The sequence below is a fragment of the Jaculus jaculus genome, chromosome 7, assembly GCF_020740685.1.
Source record: "Jaculus jaculus isolate mJacJac1 chromosome 7, mJacJac1.mat.Y.cur, whole genome shotgun sequence".
Lineage (NCBI taxonomy): Eukaryota > Metazoa > Chordata > Mammalia > Rodentia > Dipodidae > Jaculus > Jaculus jaculus.
This window is the reverse complement of record NC_059108.1, coordinates 147,249,372-147,269,291: the sequence shown is the minus strand read 5'-3', so window position 1 is coordinate 147,269,291 and position 19,920 is coordinate 147,249,372. Positions and strand designations below refer to the sequence as shown.

Genomic DNA, 19,920 nt, shown 5'->3' with positions numbered 1-19,920 from the left:
ACCTGGCCAGGGCAATGTGTCCATGCTAACTTCATGTTTGCCATATTCTTTCAAAATACAACTATACAACAACATGGACCAACTCTAGCATGTCAGCGTCACTTTTGTTTGTTTATTTGCTTGCTTTTGTTTTTGTTTTGTTTTACAAGGTAGGGTCTCACTCTAGCTCAGGCTGACCTGGAATTCACTCTGTAGTCTCAGGGTGGCCTTGAACTCACAGTGATCCTTCTACCTCTGCCTCCCAAGCGCTGGGATTAAAGGCGTGTGTCACCACATCTGGCCAGTGTCACTTTTGTGACATCATTGGTGACTATAAAATCTGAAGGCCCACTCCCTTACACACTCCTCCAGCAAGGCTCCACCTCCCAGAGGTTCTACTTTTCCCAGTTGAGGATTAAGCATTCGAACACATGAGGCAGTGGAGGACATTTTACATTCAAACCACCACATTCTGCCACGTGTCCCCATATACTCATGGACATCTCACGATCCCAAATGTATTCACTTCAATGTTAAAAGTCCCCACATAGTCTTTACCAGTCCCAACACTGGTCAGAAGTCAAGGTCTCTGCCCCACTCAAAAAGGAGGAGTGGGGGCTGGAGAGATGGCGTAGCGGTTAAGCGCTTGCCTGTGAAGCCTAAGGACCCCGGTTCGAGGCTCGGTTCCCCAGATCCCACGTTAGCCAGATGCACAAGGGGGCGCATGCGTCTGGAGTTCGTTTGCAGAGGCTGGAAGCCCTGGCGCGCCCATTCTCTCTCCCTCTACCTGTCTTTCTCTCTGTGTCTGTCACTCTCAAATAAATAAATAAAAAATTAAAAAAAAAAAAAGGAGGAGTGGGGGTCACAACAAGGAGAGATGGACAAACACAAGAGCAAGATCAGCAGAGCAAACCTCAAAGTCTGCAGCTCCATTTCCATCATCCAGGACTCATAAAATCCTCTGGACTCCAAGAGGCTTGGGTAGTTCTATGCAGCCTGTGTCCAGTGCATGGTCTAAGCAGCCCCCAGCTCCTCCTTCCCAAGCCTGCCTCCTGCTTCTCAGAAACCAGCACCACCCGGGCAGCATTGCCAAGCTCCTCTGCCAGGTGAGGATGAAGTGTGAATTTAGACCACAGCTGCAGCAGCCTCTGATAGCTGACCCTTTCTTCTTTTCAGAAGACTCGTATCCCTACTAACTTGAGCCTTTAATGGTTTGGGTCTTTCCTGCAGAGCAGCCGGCCCATCCTCAATGGTGGTAATCTCTTTAACAATTGTGGCTCAAGTGGCTGTAGTCTCTGCACCTGAGACTTGAAAGTTGTTCAAGTTTCTTCTGTGCCAAACTGTATATTTTTAATATCTTTCTGCTCTGTATTTTCCTCTACCAAACACATCAGTCCATTACTTTTAAATTCATCTTTGCTCAAGTTGTCAAGACACTGAGAGAATGCAGCCAGCCTCTGCTAAATACCATACAGACTGCCTTTAGTCCAGTTCCTCAAGTCCTTTTCCCCTTCTGAAACCTCATAAACCAAGCCTTCACATTCCATTCATCTCTCTCCATTTTGGTCTTTCAAACTCTCTCAAGAATGGCTCATTGAGCTCTGCTTGTAGCATTGTAAAGACTTGTTAGTACAGAGTTCCAGATCCTCCCACATTCCTCCCAGAAACCAGTTCCAAGAGACTGAAAGCCATATGGCAGCTTTATCTCAGTAACAATCCCATTTCTCAGTACCAATTTTCTGTGTTAATTACCTTCTTGTTGCTGGGACAATAGTACCTGACCAAAGTAGGCATGGTGAACCATGTCTTTAATCTCAACACTCGGAGGAAAAAAGTAGAGGGATCGCTGAGAGATTGAGGCCAGCTTGGAATTAGAGAGTGAGTTCCATGTCAGCCTGGGCTAGAATGAGGTCCTACCTCAAAACAAAACAAAAAATCCTAACCAAGTCAGTTTATGGGAGGAAAGGGTTTATTTCTAGTTTCCAGTTTCACTACATTAGCAGGGAGGAAGTAGAGTGAGCTGAGTGTAGCAGGCAGGGCTGGACTATCAAACTGCAAGATCTGCTCCCAGAAACACTTCCTCCAGCAAGGCTCCACCGCTCAGAGGCTCCACAACCTTCTTGAACAGTGCCATCAGCTAGGGATTAGGCATTCAAAAACGAGGCTGTGGAAGACATTTTACGTTCAAATCAGCACAGAAGCTGAGCATGGTGGTGCACACCTTTAATCCCAGCACTCAGGAGGCAGAGGTAGAAGATTCACCATGAGTTCAAGGCTACTCTGAGATTACATAGTGAATTCTAGGTCAGCCTGGGCTAAAGTGAAACCCTACCTTGGAGGGTAGGGGAACACCACAGGGTTCAAAGGGTTTGTGTAGCTTTCTTTTTTTTTATTTTATTTTAATATTTTATTTATTTATTTGAGAGAGAAAGAGACAGGGATAGAATGGGCACACCAGGGCCTCTAGCTGCCACTGCAAACAAACTCCAGATGCATGAACCATCTTGTGCACCTGGCTTACATGGGTACTGGGGAATTGAACCTGGGTCCTTAGACTTCGCAGGCAAGTGCCTTAACTGCAAAGCCATTCCTCCAGCCCTTTTATTTTATTAAAAAAATACTTTCATTTATTTTATTATTTATTTGAGGGGGAGAGAGAGAGAGAGAGAGGGAAAGAGAGAGAGAATGGGCATGTCAGGGCTTTCAGCCACTGCAAATGAACTCCAGACGCATGTGCCACCTTGTGCATCTGGCTTAGATGGGCCCTGGGGAATCGAACCTGGGTCCTTTGGCTTTTTAGGCAAGTGTCTTAACCATTAAGCCGTCTCTCTAGCTCCCTTTTATTTTATTTTTTAATGAGAGAGAGAGAATATTGGTGTGCTGGGACCTTAGCCATTGCAAATAAACTCTAGATACATGTGCCTTCTTGTGTGTAGTGGTGCGTACATTACCTTTTGCATCTGGCTTATGTGGGTTCTGGGGAGTTGAACCTGAGTCTATAGACTTTGCAGGCAAGTGACTTAACTGCTGAGCCATCTCTCCAGCCCTTGGGTGGTTTTTGACTTAGGGTCTCAGTATGTAATCCAGGATGGCCTTGAATTTAGGATCATCCTGTCTCAGCCTCCCACATGTTAGGATTAGGATTAAAGGCCTGTGCCACCAAACTCAGCTAAAATAGAGTTCTTAACATGAACCCTTCCATCCTGAGAGCCAGGAAGAAGAATGGGCAGTCCCTTACTCACAGTGTGGCACAAGGAAACCATGCAGGGTGAGCACCAGGTCTCTTGGAGCGTCTGTCACTCTATGTAAGAGTCGGTCCAAGTTGGTGCATTTGTCACTCTTCTACAAAGTGTTGGTCCAAGGCAGGTTAGCGACATTCTCCTGGATCTTACCAGTGGAGGTCAGAACATGCTGTTCCAGACTGAATTTTTTTTTTTTTTTTTTGCCAGTTAAGATCTTTGGTTTGTTCAACAGATGCACCTAAAAAATGAATGCCAGTTTGAGGAGCTTCCCTGTGTGCGTGCTGACTGCAAAGAAAGAGTATTGAGAAAAGACCTACGGGATCACGTGGAAAAGGCCTGCAAATATCGTGAGGCCACGTGCAATCACTGCAAGAGCCAAGTGCCCATGATCACTCTGCAGGTGCGTGTCGCCCACCCACCTTCCCTCCTGCACTCAGGAGCACTTCCTCTGCAGAGACGGTTATGACAGGACTAGAGTAAGATGGGGCTGGATCGTAATCATGAAGCTGTATTTGTTTTGCCTATTTTGGTTTATATAATTAACATTTTCTGTTGCCTTGATTATCATTTGAGCTGTCAAAAAATGAAGAATGATTATTCAAAAAATAATTATAGAATTATAACTTATCCTAGAGAATAGCCTCAAATTTTTGATGGGTTGCTTATCTTCTCACAGCTGTTTGACGCAGCCATCACTTACTACAGGCTTATTTACCCTGCACGGCTGAAATGCAGCTGCCTGTCTTAAAGGGAGATGAGGATTTAAAATGTTCTCTTGCCTCAGCTATTTTGGCAGGCTTTATCCTGTGTTGGAATCTTGTCACTTATTTCTGTGTAAATGAAAGTGACAAGGAAAGGTGTTTAATGCTAAATAACAGTCATTCATTGAGCAAACTGTGCAATGCCCTTCCATGAGCTCAGGCTTCTTCAGAATGCTCACTTCTGTGGGAGAGACATTCATAGACACCAGAGTGTCAGGTGCTGGAAAATCCCTGAATATCAAGGGAAAGGCTGTCAGAGTGGCAGGGCTGGTTTTAGGGTGATTTGTGCAGAGGGACCCTTGGGGGGAGCATTGGGCACTGAGGTGTCCAGTGGGTTTCAGGAGCCATGAGGGGAATGATGGTGGAGCAGCTAGAAGATGGAGAAACACCCTAGGAAGCTGTTGTTGTCAGCTCCACACTGCTGGGATGAACTTCCAAACCAGGCACACTTTATGGGGAGGAAGGGATTTATTGAAGCTTACAGACCCAAGGATGCTCCATAATGGCGGAGAAGCTGGCCCCTTTACCAAATGCATGCAGAAAGAAAGACCACCAACAGCACCACAGCAAGCCCAGTCCCGGAACCCCAGGCAGAGCCCAGGCACTCCGCATACCTGAGGATGGAATTCAGATCTGCCCCCAGTAACACTTTAGGGCTAGACCCCAGGATCGATCCACCGTGATACCTCCACTAGCCTGTTAGCTGGAAATCCAAGTTACAAGCATTAATAAAACATTTGAGTCTATTGGGGGACATAAATCCAGACTGCCACAGAGGCCTTAAGCTGGGGAGGAAGGGTGATCAGGAAGTGGTGAGGAACAGTTGTACTGGAGTGTATCTTGAAGGTGGGATAGTAAAGTTAGCTGACGTCTTAAGAGCTTGTGAATTGAGAATGCTGCCAGTGCTGTTAACAGAAACACCTGGATGAACTGGGGTGTCCTACCAGGGTGGGCTTGGTGGGGAATAACAGACTACAGTAAAGGATAAGGGAGGGGAGCAAGCAGTCCAGGCCACAGGCATGTATGGACTAGTTTTTGTGGCCCAGCGAGAGGAGCAGAGGAAAGGAGGGAGAGCCCCAGAGGCCAAGATATGGACTGCTCTCGGTTGCCAAAGGGGCATCATCAGGAAGGGTCAGAGGAGCCAGAGCTAGGGAACAGGTGAGCTAGGAGGCAGAACAGGCTGATGGTTAAAGGAAAGTGACTGAGAGAGTGAGGCCCATGCACAGGGGCTGCTGCTTGGTTTGTGATGTGTATCTTGGAACACATAATGACCACTATGTAGGAAAGTCTCCTTTCCTGTGAAATAAGTTCTGCTTTATTTGCTGTCACCAACCTGGGTCTGGGCCTTTTTTTCATTGGGAAATCTTTGTTTTGAGGGATGCTATAGAATTCCCACTTACTAAGAACTTTTAAGAACTGTGCCCTCTCCTTTGGGAAATAGCAGTGTTATTTGTCATAATTGAGTAATTCCTCTAGTAATTAGCTTCCACTGAGTGAGACACACCTAATGAATGATCCTCCAGGCTGTACACATGTTAATATATTCCTATCAAAGTTTCACTTTGCTTCTTACAGAAATCAATTACTTGCAGAGTAGAATTCAGCAATTAATTTTCATTTCAGAAAGAACTGAGAATATGTCAACTAAACACCTTGTTAAGTAGCTGACTCCAAACACCAGGCAAGGCTATAAGATTTAGGGGCTAAGAGGGATGGAGAGATGTTGCAGACATTTAAAGGTGTTTGTTCAGAAAGCCTGATGGCCCTGGTTCAATTCCCCAGCCACCCATTTAAAGCCAGATTGGTGTTTGTTTGCAGCAGCAAGAGACCCTAGTGTATGCACACGTACACAAACACACAAATAATTTTTTATTATTTTAAAATTATTTTTATTTATAAGAGATAGAGGCAAGCGGGGGGGGGGGAGAGAGAGAGAGAGAGAGAGAGAGGGAGGGAGGGAGGGAGATTATGGGCATACCAGTGCCTTCTGCCACTGCAAACTACAGACAATTGTGCCACTCTGTGCATCTGGCTTTATATGGGTACTGGGGAACCAAACCCGGGCCATCAGGCTTTTGAAAACAAGCACTTTTAACCACTCTGCAGCTGTGGTATAGGTCTTGAATTTATTAGCTGAAGACAGCAGGAAGGTAGGTGCTCAGACAAGGGGGTAGTGCTTTAGACATGAGCTATACAAGTACAGTTTTCTGAATAAGTCTAAGTGGACTTTTGTGATAAAAGCTATTTTAACAATGTCATTATGGTACTTTTTTTTTTTTTCCTTTTGTTTGGTTACTGGGAATTTAACTCAGGACCATCCATAGCTCCCCCTCCATTTTTTGCGTGTGTATGTAGGCACATGTGTATATGCTTGCACATGCATATGTGTACATGTGTTGTGTATGTGGAGGGTAGAGAATGGCCTCAGATGTCAGTCCTCAACAATGCCATCCTAGCTGGGTGTGGTGGCACACATCTGTAGTCCCAGCACTCGGGAGGCAGAAGTAGGAGGATCGCTGTGAATTCAAAGCCAGGCTGAGACTAAATAGCGCATTCCAGGTCAGCCTGGGCTAGAGTGAAACCCTATCTCAAAAAAACAAACAAACAAACAAACAAACAAACAAATAAATAAATAAATAAATAAAGCAACTATCAGGGCTGGAGAGATGGCTCAGTGGTTAAAGGCACTTGATTGCAAAGCCTGACTGCTCCATTTTGATTCCCCAGTATCCGCGTAAAGCCAGATGCACCAAGTGGTGTGTGCATCTGGAGTTTCTTTGCAGTGACAAGAGGCCGTGGCATATCCATTCTCTCCCCCTCCCCACTCCCTCTTTCTTTCTGTCTCTCTCAAATAAATAAATATTCAGGCCAGGCATGGTGGTGCATGTTTTTTTTTTTTTTTAATTTTTATTAGGTGGTGCATGTTTTTAATCCCAGTACTTAGGAGTTTGAGTCTGCCCTGAGACTACCTGGAATTCACTATGTAGTCTCAAGGTGGCCTTGAACTCATGGCAATCCTTCTACCTCTGCCTCCTGAGTACTGGGATTAAAAGGCATGCGCCACCACACCTAGCATAATAAAATATTTTTTAAAATAAACAAAAAGGGCTGGAGGGATGGCTTAACAGTTTAGGTGTTTGCCTGCAAAGCCAAAGGACCCAGGTTTGATTCCCCAGGACCCATGTTAGCCAGATGCACAAGGTGGTGCATGTGTCTGGAGTTCTTTTGCAGTGACTGGAGGTCCTGGCAAACTCATTCTCTCTTTCTCTCTCTCTCTCAAATAAATAAATAAATAATATTTTTGAGAAAATAAACAAAAAGTACAACTATATATACACAACCTAAAGCCCCATCTTATCCTGATTTTCCTACTTTCTGTTTCCTAGTATGTTTATATATATCACATGTTGGTCAGACATGCCTTGATAGCTTTGGTAGTCCAGGCTGTTGCAATGTGTAGGAGGGTTTTTGTGTGTTTAAACTATGAGATAAGTTGTGAGCTGTTGTTACTAAGAGCTTTTGTTTTGTTTTTTTGTTTTTGTCCATAGGTGAGATAATTTAGAGTGCCAGGAGGGGGAAATCATTTTTATATTGAGTCTAGAAATTATGAAACGTCAAGTCTCTTTCTCCCTCTATTCTTTATTGTTTTTTTGAAGTAGGGTCTCCCTCTAGCCTCTAGCCCAGGATAACCTGGAATTCACTATGTAGTCTCAGGCTGGCCTTGATCTCATGGTAATCCTCCCACCTCTGCCTCCCAAGTGCTGGGATTAAAGGCGTGCGCCACCATGCTCGGCTAAATATAAGTCTCTTTAAATGAGTCTGTTAATTTGCTGAGAGAGCGGGGTAGAGAGGTAATTGTAAAGACCTCACTACATAAGAAAATTGCATGCTGTGGTAGGAGTATGTATGGCCACAGGCACTTGGGGAAACAACCTGGCTTGAACCTCCAAGGCCTCAGTTCATTTTCAGCACCCCTCCTGAATGTGGAGGAAAAACTATTGTGCACACATAACCTGGAAATGTCAGCAGGGGTGGCCAGAGCAGCAGACACCTGGAAACAGCCACTGTGTTGAAGAGGGTGTGACATGACAGTGACAGTGATGTTACAGGACATTACACCCCAGTGCAGTGTGTGGAGCAGCAATGGTGTGGGTTAGGAGCCACCCCTACCTTGTAGGTGTTCTCTCTGCTCTGCAGACCCACTGCACACCTAAAGGGTGCAAGGCCTTCAAAACTCGCCGCACAAGATGGAGGCTGGTGCCCTCTTCAGGGTGGCTTGTGCTGTGTCCTGAGCATGTGTGTCCCTTATTCGAACCACACTGACTTTGACTCTTGTACCTGCCTGGTCAGACTGAAGCTGAAGCAGGTGCCCTTGACATGACTCACCTAAAGACAAGTGTCACTAGAGGCCAAAGGAGAGAAGGAAAACATCTGGACCTGGAGTGCCAAGGGGGGCTCCCTCTCAGCAGGGTGATCTGTCCTGTCCTCACAGCAGGGTGATCCATCTTCTCAGCAGGGTGATCCATCCTGTCCTCACAGCAGGATGATCCCATCCTCACAGCAGGGTGATCCGTCCTGTCCTCACAGCAGGGTGATCCATCCTGTCCTCACAGCAGGGTGATCCGTCCTGTCCTCACAGCAGGGTGATCCCATCCTCACAGCAGGGTGATCCATCCTGTCCTCACAGCAGGGTGATCTGTCCTGTCCTCACAGCAGGATGATCCCGTCCTCACAGCAGGGTGATCCATCCTGTCCTCACAGCAGGGTGATCCGTCCTGTCCTCACAGCAGGATGATCCCATCCTGTCCTCACAGCAGGGTGATCCCATCCTGTCCTCACAGCAGGGTGATCCGTCCTGTCCTCACAGCAGGGTCATCTGTCCTGTCCTCACAACAGGGTGATCCATCTTCTCAGCAGGGCGATCCGTCCTGTCCTCACAGCAGGGTGATCCCATCCTCACAGCAGGGTGATCCATCTCTCAGCAATGTAATCCATCCTCTCAGCAGGGTGATCCATCCCTGCCTCTGCCATGCAGTGGCTCTCGAGGGGCTCTGCAGGCCCTCGGAAGAGTAAGTTTGTGGACAGGGCTCAGCAGCTCCCCTGATGTGAGTTTGGTAATAAAGCCAATATCCACCAGCATCTACAAAGCTGACATTCACACCATTCAGAGAGACCCTAAACCAAACTGTGTCCATGCTTTCTATGCACGTAAGACAGTCCAGATAAAATTTCAGGACAAGAAATAGATCGTGCCATTTTCACATATTTGAGAAATACTCTGTCCAAACTCCACACTGAGATGCCAGAGGAAACACTGTTGAGCAGGAGTATAGAACAAATGTTGTCTGTGGGTCCCTGCCGTCCCAGCAGTGTTGAGCATTGGAAGGTCAGGCCTTCTGTAGTGTGTGAAGACTGATCTATTGAAGTGTTTTCCCAGAGTTTATAAACACCCCCTTAGATCCTGTCTACTCAGGGCTCTCTTAATTAGGATAAAGTTGCCTCTATTATACCTAGTTCCCTAGAACTGTTTTCCCACAACCAGGACCCCTCCTGGGAGGGAGGTCTTTCCTAGGATTTCAATACTGTAGTTGATCAAGTTCAGCCCCTGGAACTTGGTGTGAGGGCCAGCCTCTTCCTGAGTCAGCCCTTAGCCCTCTGGTTCACCTGAACTAGATAGGGTTATAAATACCTTTGCAAGGGGAGGGCATGATTTCAGAGCTGCCCAGCCCACTTGGGAGCTTCTAGCTGTGAGTGAGTTTTTCCCTAGGCTGGGCCTGGGTTGGCTTGTTACAGTAGGACACGGAGTTTATAGTAATACACTGGAAATAACACATCAAAACACTGTCCCTGACTTTAACATTAAAAGTGTGGGTGCAGGGGCTCTCCTTGGAAGCTAGTATTAGGATGATATCCTCAACAATATTCTCCACAAGTTCCTGCCTTGTTACCTCTGACCTGATACTGTTTTTTTCTTTTTGGGTTGGGGGGTAGAGTTGGTGTGCCAGGGCTTCTAACCACTGTAATTGAATTCCAGATGCATGTGCCATCTTGTGCACATGTGTAACCTTGCATGCTTGTATCACTTTATGCATTTGACTTATGTGGGACCTGGAGAGTTGAACATGGGTCGTTAAGCTTTGCAGGCAAGCTCCTTAACTGCTAAGTCACCTCTCCAGCCCCAGCTGATATCTTGATGTACCACTTACATGTTTGGATATGATGACTCCTCCTAGGATAACGTTAGCATCTAACCTAAGGCTGATGATGGTAAACAGCTTACGCTGTGTGGGCGTGTCACTGGGTGTTGAGGACCACAAGCTGTGTTTCAAAGTTGACACACTTCCTTTTTCTCTATAGAAACATGAAGACACCGAGTGTCCCTGTGTAATAGTGTCCTGTCCACACAAGTGCAGTGTCCAGACTCTGCTGAGGAGTGAGGTAAGACACAGCCAGGGCCAGACCAGCTTGTGTCATCTTCATGACTAGCATGCTGTAGATGCCACTCTTCCCTGTACTTCTGAAGTCGAATGTTTCCAGAGTTCACGATGATAATATGTGTGGCCAGAAAAACAAAACTGAAGTCAGAAACAATACAAAGCTATGTTAAAAGATAAATTCAGTGTTAAAAATACTGTTAAGAATTGAAAAAAAAATTGAAAAAAATGTGAATAGTTTTATCTACAATGCAAGTAGAGATGACACTTTACATTTTTAACGTGCTGTTTATAAATCTATAAAACAGTGAATTACTAAACTATTATTTCAAGAAAGTGCTAAGGCATTCTAGATCCTTTTTGAATGGGCAGGAGTGGGATAGAAATAGGTAGAGGCTCCCATGTTTTAGGGCCACCCTAAGGGTTCATGTGAGGGGTCCCTAGAGGATGTTCATCACATAATTCCCAGGCACTTCCTGTGAAACATCTGTTCAGGATACTTCCGATGGAGAATTCCAGAGACTCCTAGTGGTTCTTCTTGTGACGCTGAGTTTCTGTGATTGCTAAGCACCCGAGGCTGTGAGCTGAGGAGCCTGCTCACCTCAGCATTCTCCAGCAGCCTGAAATTTTACTGGGCAGTAGAAGGAGGGCAGTCTGGGATGTCCCCATGGAGCAGGAAGGCTGATGTGGTCCTAGTGCCAAGGTCATAGAAAGCAGGGAAGACCCTGAGTGCCTAGCATGCTGAGGCATATCTTCCCAGGACTGGGGTTGTGAGGGTGATGACAAGCTTCTGGCAGGATCTAGGGAGGCACATGCAACTGTCTCTATGAGAAAGTGCACACTGGAGGCTCCTTCTGTCAAAATTAGTGTGTGAAGAACCTGATCTATGGAAATATTTCCCAGGGTTTGTAAATACTCTCTTAAATTCCTGTCTACTCAGGGCTGTCAGAATTAGGATAATGTTGCCTCTGTTTTGCCACTTAGATTATTTTATTTCAGAATATTTAAACTTGCATTTCTCTTGGTTTCTAGCAGAAGGAGCCATCAGGCTGCACATTGTTCTCACTTCTGTTCAGAAGCCCCTGTAAATTCTACAGGGCTCGAAAGCCCTGACAGTAAAGCCAGGTTAGGTGAAGGTAGGACACGGAGTTTATGGTAGTGCGCTGGAAGTTACACATCAAAACACTGTCCTTGATTTTAATATTAGAAGTGTCAACTTGTTAGGTTCATGCTTATAATAATGGCCCTGAAAGCATGTGTTTTTATTTTTTTACCGTTATAAATTGGCTTTGCTAGGAGCAATCTCCTTGTCCGTCCATGCTGGCCTAGGGCGAGGGGGCTTCTGGATGCTTACTGAGTCCAACTCAGGACTAGTGGTTCAGGGAGACTGCAAGCACATTACACTGCCGATCTTTCGCCACCACAAATCTGCCTGGCTCACAGGCTGTTCTGAAAGGTTAGCTGTGGTGGACCCACTCAAAGCCATGTTCACATCTGGGCTGTTCTCCTTAGCTATTGCAAGCAGGGTTAAAGAGCAGAGGAGAAATGGATCCCCATTTGCCCCTCAGTCATAAATATTAAGCATAAGGAACTGTCCTCCTTAGTGCTAGAAGACTGAGAGGGAGTCCTGGATCCCACATGTGCCCACAGACAGCACCAAGTGTGAGCTGTGAGGGTGAGGCAGCTGGTACACAGGAAGCACATCCCAGCCCTGCAGCTGTGTGAGCTCGTTCTGTGTCCTGAACACAGCTTTCTCAGTGCCTTTTCTCTTGCTGGGCATCCTAAGTGGTTTTGTTTGCTCCCTCACCAACACTGGAGCTGAACAAGGAGGTTTTTCCTTGAAGGACAACTTGGATGTTTCCAATAACTTCTGATTTTCCATCCATCAATTAAAGGAGACAACATAAGATTCATGTTATTAAAATGGCCTTAGAGATCCTTGAAAAATTTGTGAGTTTCTGGCCATGCCTGGGAAAAATCTTTTCAGATGAAGGAAAAACTCACCTCCAGTTATCTCGAGTATTATGAGTTTGTGAGCGTGCTTTGCAAATTGATTTATTTTGTGTACTGTATATTAGGTGTGCAATCCAGTTGCATCTTGAATGCTTTCTATTTTTTTGTGTTTCATGCAGTTTTTGTTTATAGTCTTTAAATGTGCATTTCAGTTTATGTTTTTTTTTCTTTTTTAATTCTGGAACTTCAGATGGCATGTCACATTTTGAACTATTATTTCTAAATATACAACAAGTTTAAGAAATGTTGCCTGAAGCTGGGCACAGTGGCGCACGCCTTTAATCCCAGCCCTCAGGAGGCAGAGGTAGGAGGCTTGCTATGAGTTCAAGGCTAGCCTGAGACTGTAGTGAATTCTGGGTCAGCCTTGGCTAGAGTGAGACCCTACCTCGAAAAACCAAAATAAGAAAGAAAAAAAAAGAAATGTTGCCAGGTGTGGTGACACATGCCTTTAATCCCAGCACTAGGGTGAGACCCTGCCTTGAAAAATAAAACAAACAAACAAACAAAAGCCAGATATATTTAATCCAAGCACTCAGGAGGCTTGAGGTAGCAGGATCAGCATGAGTTCAAGGCCACCCTGAGACTACATAGTGACTTCCAGGTCAGCCTGGGCTACAGTGAGACCCTACCTCCGGTGGGGGGGATAAATGCTGTAGTAAATGTATTTCTGTATATTGGTGTGTATCTGTGCATGCTCGTGATGGAACTAGATATTCGCTACTTCTCAGTGTAGCCAGCAGCGCTGCACACACAGTGCAGCTGACGACACCCTTCCTAACAGCGCAGCCCATGTGCTCTCTGTGCCCTGATATGTTTGAACATTTTCATGCAAACGTTTGTGCCACAACTCATGTCTCTTTCCCGTTGCAGTTGAGTGCACACTTGTCAGAGTGTGTCAATGCCCCCAGCACCTGTAGTTTTAAGCGCTATGGCTGCATTTTTCAGGTCAGTATCCAACATTTGTCCTTCCCAGTTACTGACATTCTGCATTGGAGAAAGTTCTTATGTTAATATTTTCACATGCAAGTTCTGGGCTCTGTCATTCTTTGTTATGAAACCAGAGCACCCTGTTGCATGGGTGAAGACAGCCACCTGCAGCAGGCATGGGTGCTCAACTTGCCAGGCCGGGGATATTTTGAGACTCAGGTGGATACTGATAAGGGGGAGGTCAGTGTGTCAGGAGAACTACCACATCCAGATAGCTAGAGATGGCCAGATAGCAGTGACCTCTGGTGGGATTTATGTGAACATTTTAGCTATTACCTGACTATGAATGAATATCACCTGGACATTTTGAACATCACATGTCAGCATTTAGCTATAAGAATTACACATACAAGTGTCTGTAAGTGCATTTGGTCTACACGTGTGTGCTGACTCGGACTCCAGCCAGGGTCAAATCTGAACTGAGGATAGCCTATAGAAACCACACTGAGAAAACAGGGTTAGCATGAAAAACCTGGGTCTGGCTTTTTGTTACTTTTTTAATGTTTAAATTGCTAGTGAATTGAGACCAAGTTTTCATCTAAAATCTGTATCTTAGTTTTAAAACCAGTACAAATTAACTATTAGTGAGGGAAGACATGTTTAGTTTCATGTGTCTGGTACATTATTATGGGGTCAGTACAGAGCACTGTGGTATTTCTCAGAAAATGAGCAGCTGAGAGGAAGAACATAGCTCTCCCTCGCTTTAGTCTTGGAGGAGGCTGAACCTCCTTGTTCTGTCGTGTGTAGTGCCGTGCATTCTCTGTGTATGTGTATATGTATGTTGATGTGGAGCAGGGCTTATATCAGCATATATATATACGGGTATTTTATGTACAGAGTATATGTTTTGGAGATCATGAAAATGCTTTCTCTTCTTAATTTTCCAGTATTAAAACAAATTACCTTCTCATACAAATTGTTTCCTTAAATACATGAAGTACTACTTAGTGTGCTTCTCCTTGACTCTCACATGGTCTGCATCTTATGTACTCTGTAGATTGTTTATGTGTGTATGTAACTTTCTCAGCATACTCCGACTGGTGAGGGGCAGGACTGTTTGGGATGCAGTGCCATGCGTTCACTGACAGCTGTAGTAGCATCTCACCGACATGCAGAACATTCTTTGTTTGTATCTTAATGAAAAATAGCTTGGAACAAGATGAGTTTCAACCTTAATTTCTTGGTCTTGCCAGTGTGAAACTTGGCAAGAAGCCCCTAGGGAGTGAACTTGCAGTGTAAACCTGAGGATTGCCCTGAAGCGTCGCAGCCTTTTCTCTTGGTGTGCTCTGTGCCCACCTCCTCACCTGCATGCAGCCTGGGCAGCCCAGCAAGCTCCTGGGAGCTGTACCTGATAAGCCCTTCACATGCAGTGCCACTTCTAGAGGAGTGTGCGCGCCTCTCTGCCCTTAGTGGTGGGTGACTGGCTTAGCGCCACATGCCTTTGCTCTCACAGGGCACAAACCAGCAGATCAAGGCACACGAGGCCAGCTCCGCCGTGCAGCACGTCAACCTGCTGAAGGAGTGGAGCAACTCCCTGGAGAAGAAGGTAAGCGTGTACTGCCTGGCTTTTGATGGGTTTTCTTCAAATTATTTCAGGAGAAAGTCTGTTGTATAATCATTAACAGGTTTGGATGGAAGAACCAGCAGAAAGAGCTTATCACTAAAGTCAGTTCTCATGTGATCTTCAGCTAATGAGGGGGCCTCCTTGTTTGTTATCCACCAAGCAAGTATGCAGGGCTTCTCTCCACACCCAGGCAGGGTCTCACTCTGGCCCAGGCTGACCTGCCATTCACTATGGAGTCTCAGGGTGGCCTCAAACTCACTGTGACCCTCCTACCTCTGCCTCTGTGCTGGATTAAAGGTGTGCATGGCCATGCCCAGCTTTCTTTATTCTTTTTTTTTAATCACATTCTAATTATCTTAGCATCTATTTGAAACAAAGATTGTTGCACTTCCAGACTACTATTGCTCCCATCATCTGGTAAAAAGTAGCAGCTTTCACATAGGCAAGTTACCAGAGGCATTTAGACTGCTCATATGGACTGCTTAGTCCAAAATACTGCCTGGCTCCTTACAGAGAAAGTTCACCAACCCTCATGTTTCTGGTTTCCAGTGTCAGATATTTTACAGCTATGTCTTGGGTAAGTCACAGACAGGAAAACACATTGCTATGACCCTGTGCTTATGGTTGGTTTTCCCAGCTGGCTTGTGAGGATCTGTGCATAGACAACATCAGCACCACCAGACTCATTTCCCCACCTCCTCTGTGCTGTTTGCTGGAGGCTATGTGGGGCTGCGGGCCCTGAGCAGGATCCTTGCTAAAACATGCCTGCAGTGCCATTTGTTCTGTGGTATTCACCTCCACAGTGGGGCTGTGTTTTCATGAAGAAAAGATGAAACGCTACATATTGAAGGACAAATAGCTATAGGATTTCCCATCATGGCTCATTTATAAAAATACAAATTTATTTCAATATTCAATGCACGTTTATTGAGAACTTGCATCACAACAGTACCAAGAGGAATTAAAACAGCTGGCACAGTTGACATCTGAGTTTTCTAAAGATCTGAATGTCTTGTTTTAAGTGTTAAGTATAAAGGAATGACAAAGCAGGATTTCCACGGCAGCTGGCATGTCAGGGTGCCACAGCAAGGAAGCCGCATCAAGGAACAGGACACGTGCACAGGAGCATTTTGCTCGACATAGCCGAAATCCACAGCAATATTCCCAGGAGTGTATAGTATTTGCTGTGAGATATTGATATTTATTTTTCTGCCCTGTTTTAAAAGAATGTGTTTTGCTCCTGCCATTTATAAGTTACAGCATTGTCTCTGGGTGTCACATATCTTACAAATACTATGTTTCTTATTAAAAAGGGCTCTTCCTTTCATTTTAAGGACTTAGTTTTAACTCAGGCCTGGTGTCATATTCCTGTGATCCAGCAACCAGGAGAAGGAGGCATGAGTGTCAGGAGTTCAAGGGCATCTGCAGCTACATAGCAAGTTCATTGCCAGCCTGGGCTATATGAGACCCTGCCTCAAAAAAAAAAAAAAAACAAAAACGGTGTGGTGGCACATGCCTTTAATCCCAGCACTCTGGAGGCAGAGGTAGGAGGATCACTGTGAGTTAGAGGCCACCCTGAGTCTCCATAGTGAATTCCAGGTCAGCCTGGGCTAGAAAGTGAGACTCTACCTTGAAAAACAACAACAACAAAAAAAAAAAAAATAGTTTTTTACCACTGTACTAGTGGTGTAGGCATTCAGCACTTAGTAGATCTGAGGTGAATGGTCATCCAGTGGGATGACTCAGAAGGTGCTGGAACAAAGGGTGCTGTGGAGGAAGGGTTTTGAGGAGACCAAGGGGACCCTTGATTTCATGACAGGATGTTCTGTGCTGCCCACCACTTTGTGCTGTCCAAGAGGTGGACTTAGGAATGCTTGCCCTACAATTCCTCCCTTTGCCTGAACTTTTACATCAGTGCCTCCTCAGCTGTCAGCTCCACTCTCAAGGGCCCCTGGTCTGGCCCAAGGATATACTGAAGTGCAAGGAACGCCATTCTCTCCACACTTTTCCTGTGTTGGGGCTCCCTGTAGGGTCCAGCTCCTTGTGAGTCTGAAATAGCATTCAGTGGGCTGTGACTGACGTCTTTTAATCAACAATGATGACTTATATACCCATGGGCACAATGTGATGTTTTGATATGCAAACATCATGAAATGAGTAAATCAAACTAGTTGATACACCTGTTGCTTCACTTATTTTTGACTGCCATAAACATTTCCAATCTGCTCTTAGCAACTTTGGAATCTGCATTACATTATTACTAACAGTAGCTCAGTGATGTGCAGGAGATCCCACTAACTGAAGGTTGGTTCATTTGCATATGGTTCCCATCCTACCTCTCTCCCTCTGCTTCTGGCCTCATGTGAGCTCAGGCAGTATCTGTCTGTCTGTGCCAGCGCTTTTCACTTAGCATAATGCCCTCTAGGGACTAGGTTTTTGTTTTTTTGGTTTTTTTTTTCATGTTACATAAAATGAAGTAGAGTTGGAGAGATGCCTTAGCAGTTAAGGCACTTGCCTGCGAAACCTAAGGATCCAGGTTCAGTTCTCCAGGTCCCATGTAAGCCAGATACAAAAGGTGGCACATGCATCTGGAGTTTGTTTGTAATAGCTAGAGGTCCTGGTGCGCCCATTCTCTCTCTCTCTCTAACAAATAAATATTAATTTTTTTAAAGTAGAAGATAGCAAGGTACATTAAAGTTATTAGAGCAGGTATGACTCTGTGAAGCCTTTTTCATATACACACATGATATTTGTACAAACAGATGAACTGCAAGAATGTTTCTTGTTGTTTCCTGGTCAGAAAGGCTGAGAAATGCTTCCAGGACTCCCCTCTTCTGTGTGAAAGGATTTTTCTCCTGGGCTCCTTTCTGGGAACTGTAAAAAACTTATATTGTGAAATTGTAGTTGCTGTAATTATTATTAATTAGCATCAGAACCACTTTTTGCTAAATTGATTAAATTTCTTCTTCAGGTTTCCTTGTTGCAGAATGAAAGTGTTGAAAAAAACAAGAGCATACAAAGTTTGCACAACCAGATATGTAGCTTTGAAATTGAAATTGAGAGACAAAAGGAAATGCTTCGAAACAATGAATCCAAAATTCTTCATTTGCAGGTAAGCAGCCTGTGCCTGGCTGGTAAGCTGAGCTGCAAAGTATCACCTTCAAGGCACAGACAGCCTGAGGGCTCCTCTTGCTTAATGACCTTGTCAGCATGGGCCAGCCTAGGGAGTTGGCCTGTCACTTTTCTGTGCCTTCAATCCAGTGGGGCCAAAGTAAAGCTTAAAGCAGTGTTTTTAAAATTAGCTGTTTTGAATGGGGTGTAGTTTAGTGGTAAAGTACTTCCCTAGCATGTCCAGCGCCATTGGTTCCATCCTACTGGCTAGAGAAATGGAGCATTCAGTAAAGTACTTGCCTTCCAAGCATGAGGACATGAGTTCAATCCCAGTGCCACATTAAATTTTTTGTTGTTGTTGTTTTAAGCCAGGTGTGGTGGCGCACACGCCTTTAATCCCAGCACTTGGGAGGAAGAGAGGTAGGAGGATCACTATGAAGTCAAGGCCACCTTGAGACCACATAGGGAATTCCAGTTCAACCCGGGCTACAGTGAGACCCTACCTCAAAAAATAAAAACAAAACAAAAAGAAGCAGCAGCAGATTTGTTTGTAATGTCACCACTTATGTACAGTGACATAGAAACATGCCTGTCTCACATCTCAGAGGTTTCACGTGCATTTCCTTACTTTTCATCTCTGCCATTGGTAAAATTTTCATTCGTTTATTTATCTGTTTATTAATTTGACAGAGAGAGAGTGGATGTGCCAGGACTTCGAGGCACTGCAAACGAACTCCAGATGCATATGCCCACTTGTGCATCTGGCTGATGTGTGTCCTGGAGAATCGTACCTGGGTCCTTTGGCTTTGCAGGCAAACTCCTTAACTACTGAGATATCCCTCCAGCCCTAAAATCTTCATTTATTTTCCTTTTCAGTAGAGTTCCTTACTCTGCTGTGTGTGAGCTTAAAAGGGTTATGGTTGAACACACCCGTATGATATAAGCCAGAAAGATTGGCAGCGTTTATGGCACCAGAGGTGAAGATAACAGGGATGGAAATTGCCAGCATTCCCTGGAGATGTGCAAGTAGCAGATGATGACCAGCCAGGTCTAGTCTCCATGGAAGGAGAAGCACAAAGGAGACTAGCTGGAGAGATGGCTTAGCAGTTAAGGCACTTGCCTGCAAAGCCAAAGGACCCAGGTTTGATTCTCCAGGACCCACATAAGCCAGATACATAAGGGGGTGCATGCATCTGGAGTTGGTTTACAGCAACTGGTGCACCCATATTCTCTCTCTCTCAAATAAATAAAGAAAAATAAAATATTTAAAATACATATTTAAAAAATATTTTAAGTAAAATAAAATATTTTTTTTAAAAAAAAGGAAGAAGAGCTCATGTCAGACCTGGTGCTCCAGTGCATGAGGCAAGGGCAGGGTGTGGCAGGAATTTGTGGAGAGGCCTCACTGGTCATCACGGGGTGCTTCCTCTGACTGGCAGTTGGGGTGGATCTGTGGCCTGTATGTCTGCAGGACATTGGTGGAAACATCCAGGTCCCTGGAGGTGTGAACAAGGCTCCTTTCTGTGCCTTGTCACTGCATTTCTCTCCCCAGAACCCTTTGCTTTTCCCCAGAAAGGTTTCCTTAAGCTCTGGTTACATCCCAGATTGCCCTGCCCCTTCCTCTGCATAACAGAATGGTCTCTTCAGTTCTTAAAAAGCTCTGTGTAGCCAGGCGTGGTGGCGCATGCCTTTAATCCCAGCACTCGGGAGGCAGAGGTAGGAGGATCGCTGTGAGTTCAAGGCCACCCTGAGACTCCATAGTGAATTCCAGGTCACCCTGGGCTAGAGTGAGACCCTACCTTGCAAAACCAAAAAAAAAAAACAAAAGC

At 45.2% G+C, this 19,920-nt stretch overlaps 1 protein-coding gene across 6 annotated transcripts in view; it reads left to right on the top strand.

Moving 5' to 3' along the window:
* The window catches only part of Traf3 (TNF receptor associated factor 3), a 155,172-nt gene that overhangs the window by 124,119 nt on the left and 11,133 nt on the right, over nt 1–19,920 (top strand). For 5 of the 6 annotated variants that reach the window (XM_045153948.1, XM_045153945.1, XM_045153946.1 and 2 more), the window contains 5 exons: nt 3,454–3,621; nt 10,340–10,420; nt 13,300–13,374; nt 14,870–14,962; nt 17,952–18,092. In XM_045153948.1, the coding sequence (XP_045009883.1) occupies nt 3,454–3,621; nt 10,340–10,420; nt 13,300–13,374; nt 14,870–14,962; nt 17,952–18,092 (558 nt within the window). The remainder of the gene's footprint in view (nt 1–3,453; nt 3,622–10,339; nt 10,421–13,299; nt 13,375–14,869; nt 14,963–17,951; nt 18,093–19,920) is intronic. The other variant, XM_045153949.1, reaches the window with a different exon arrangement.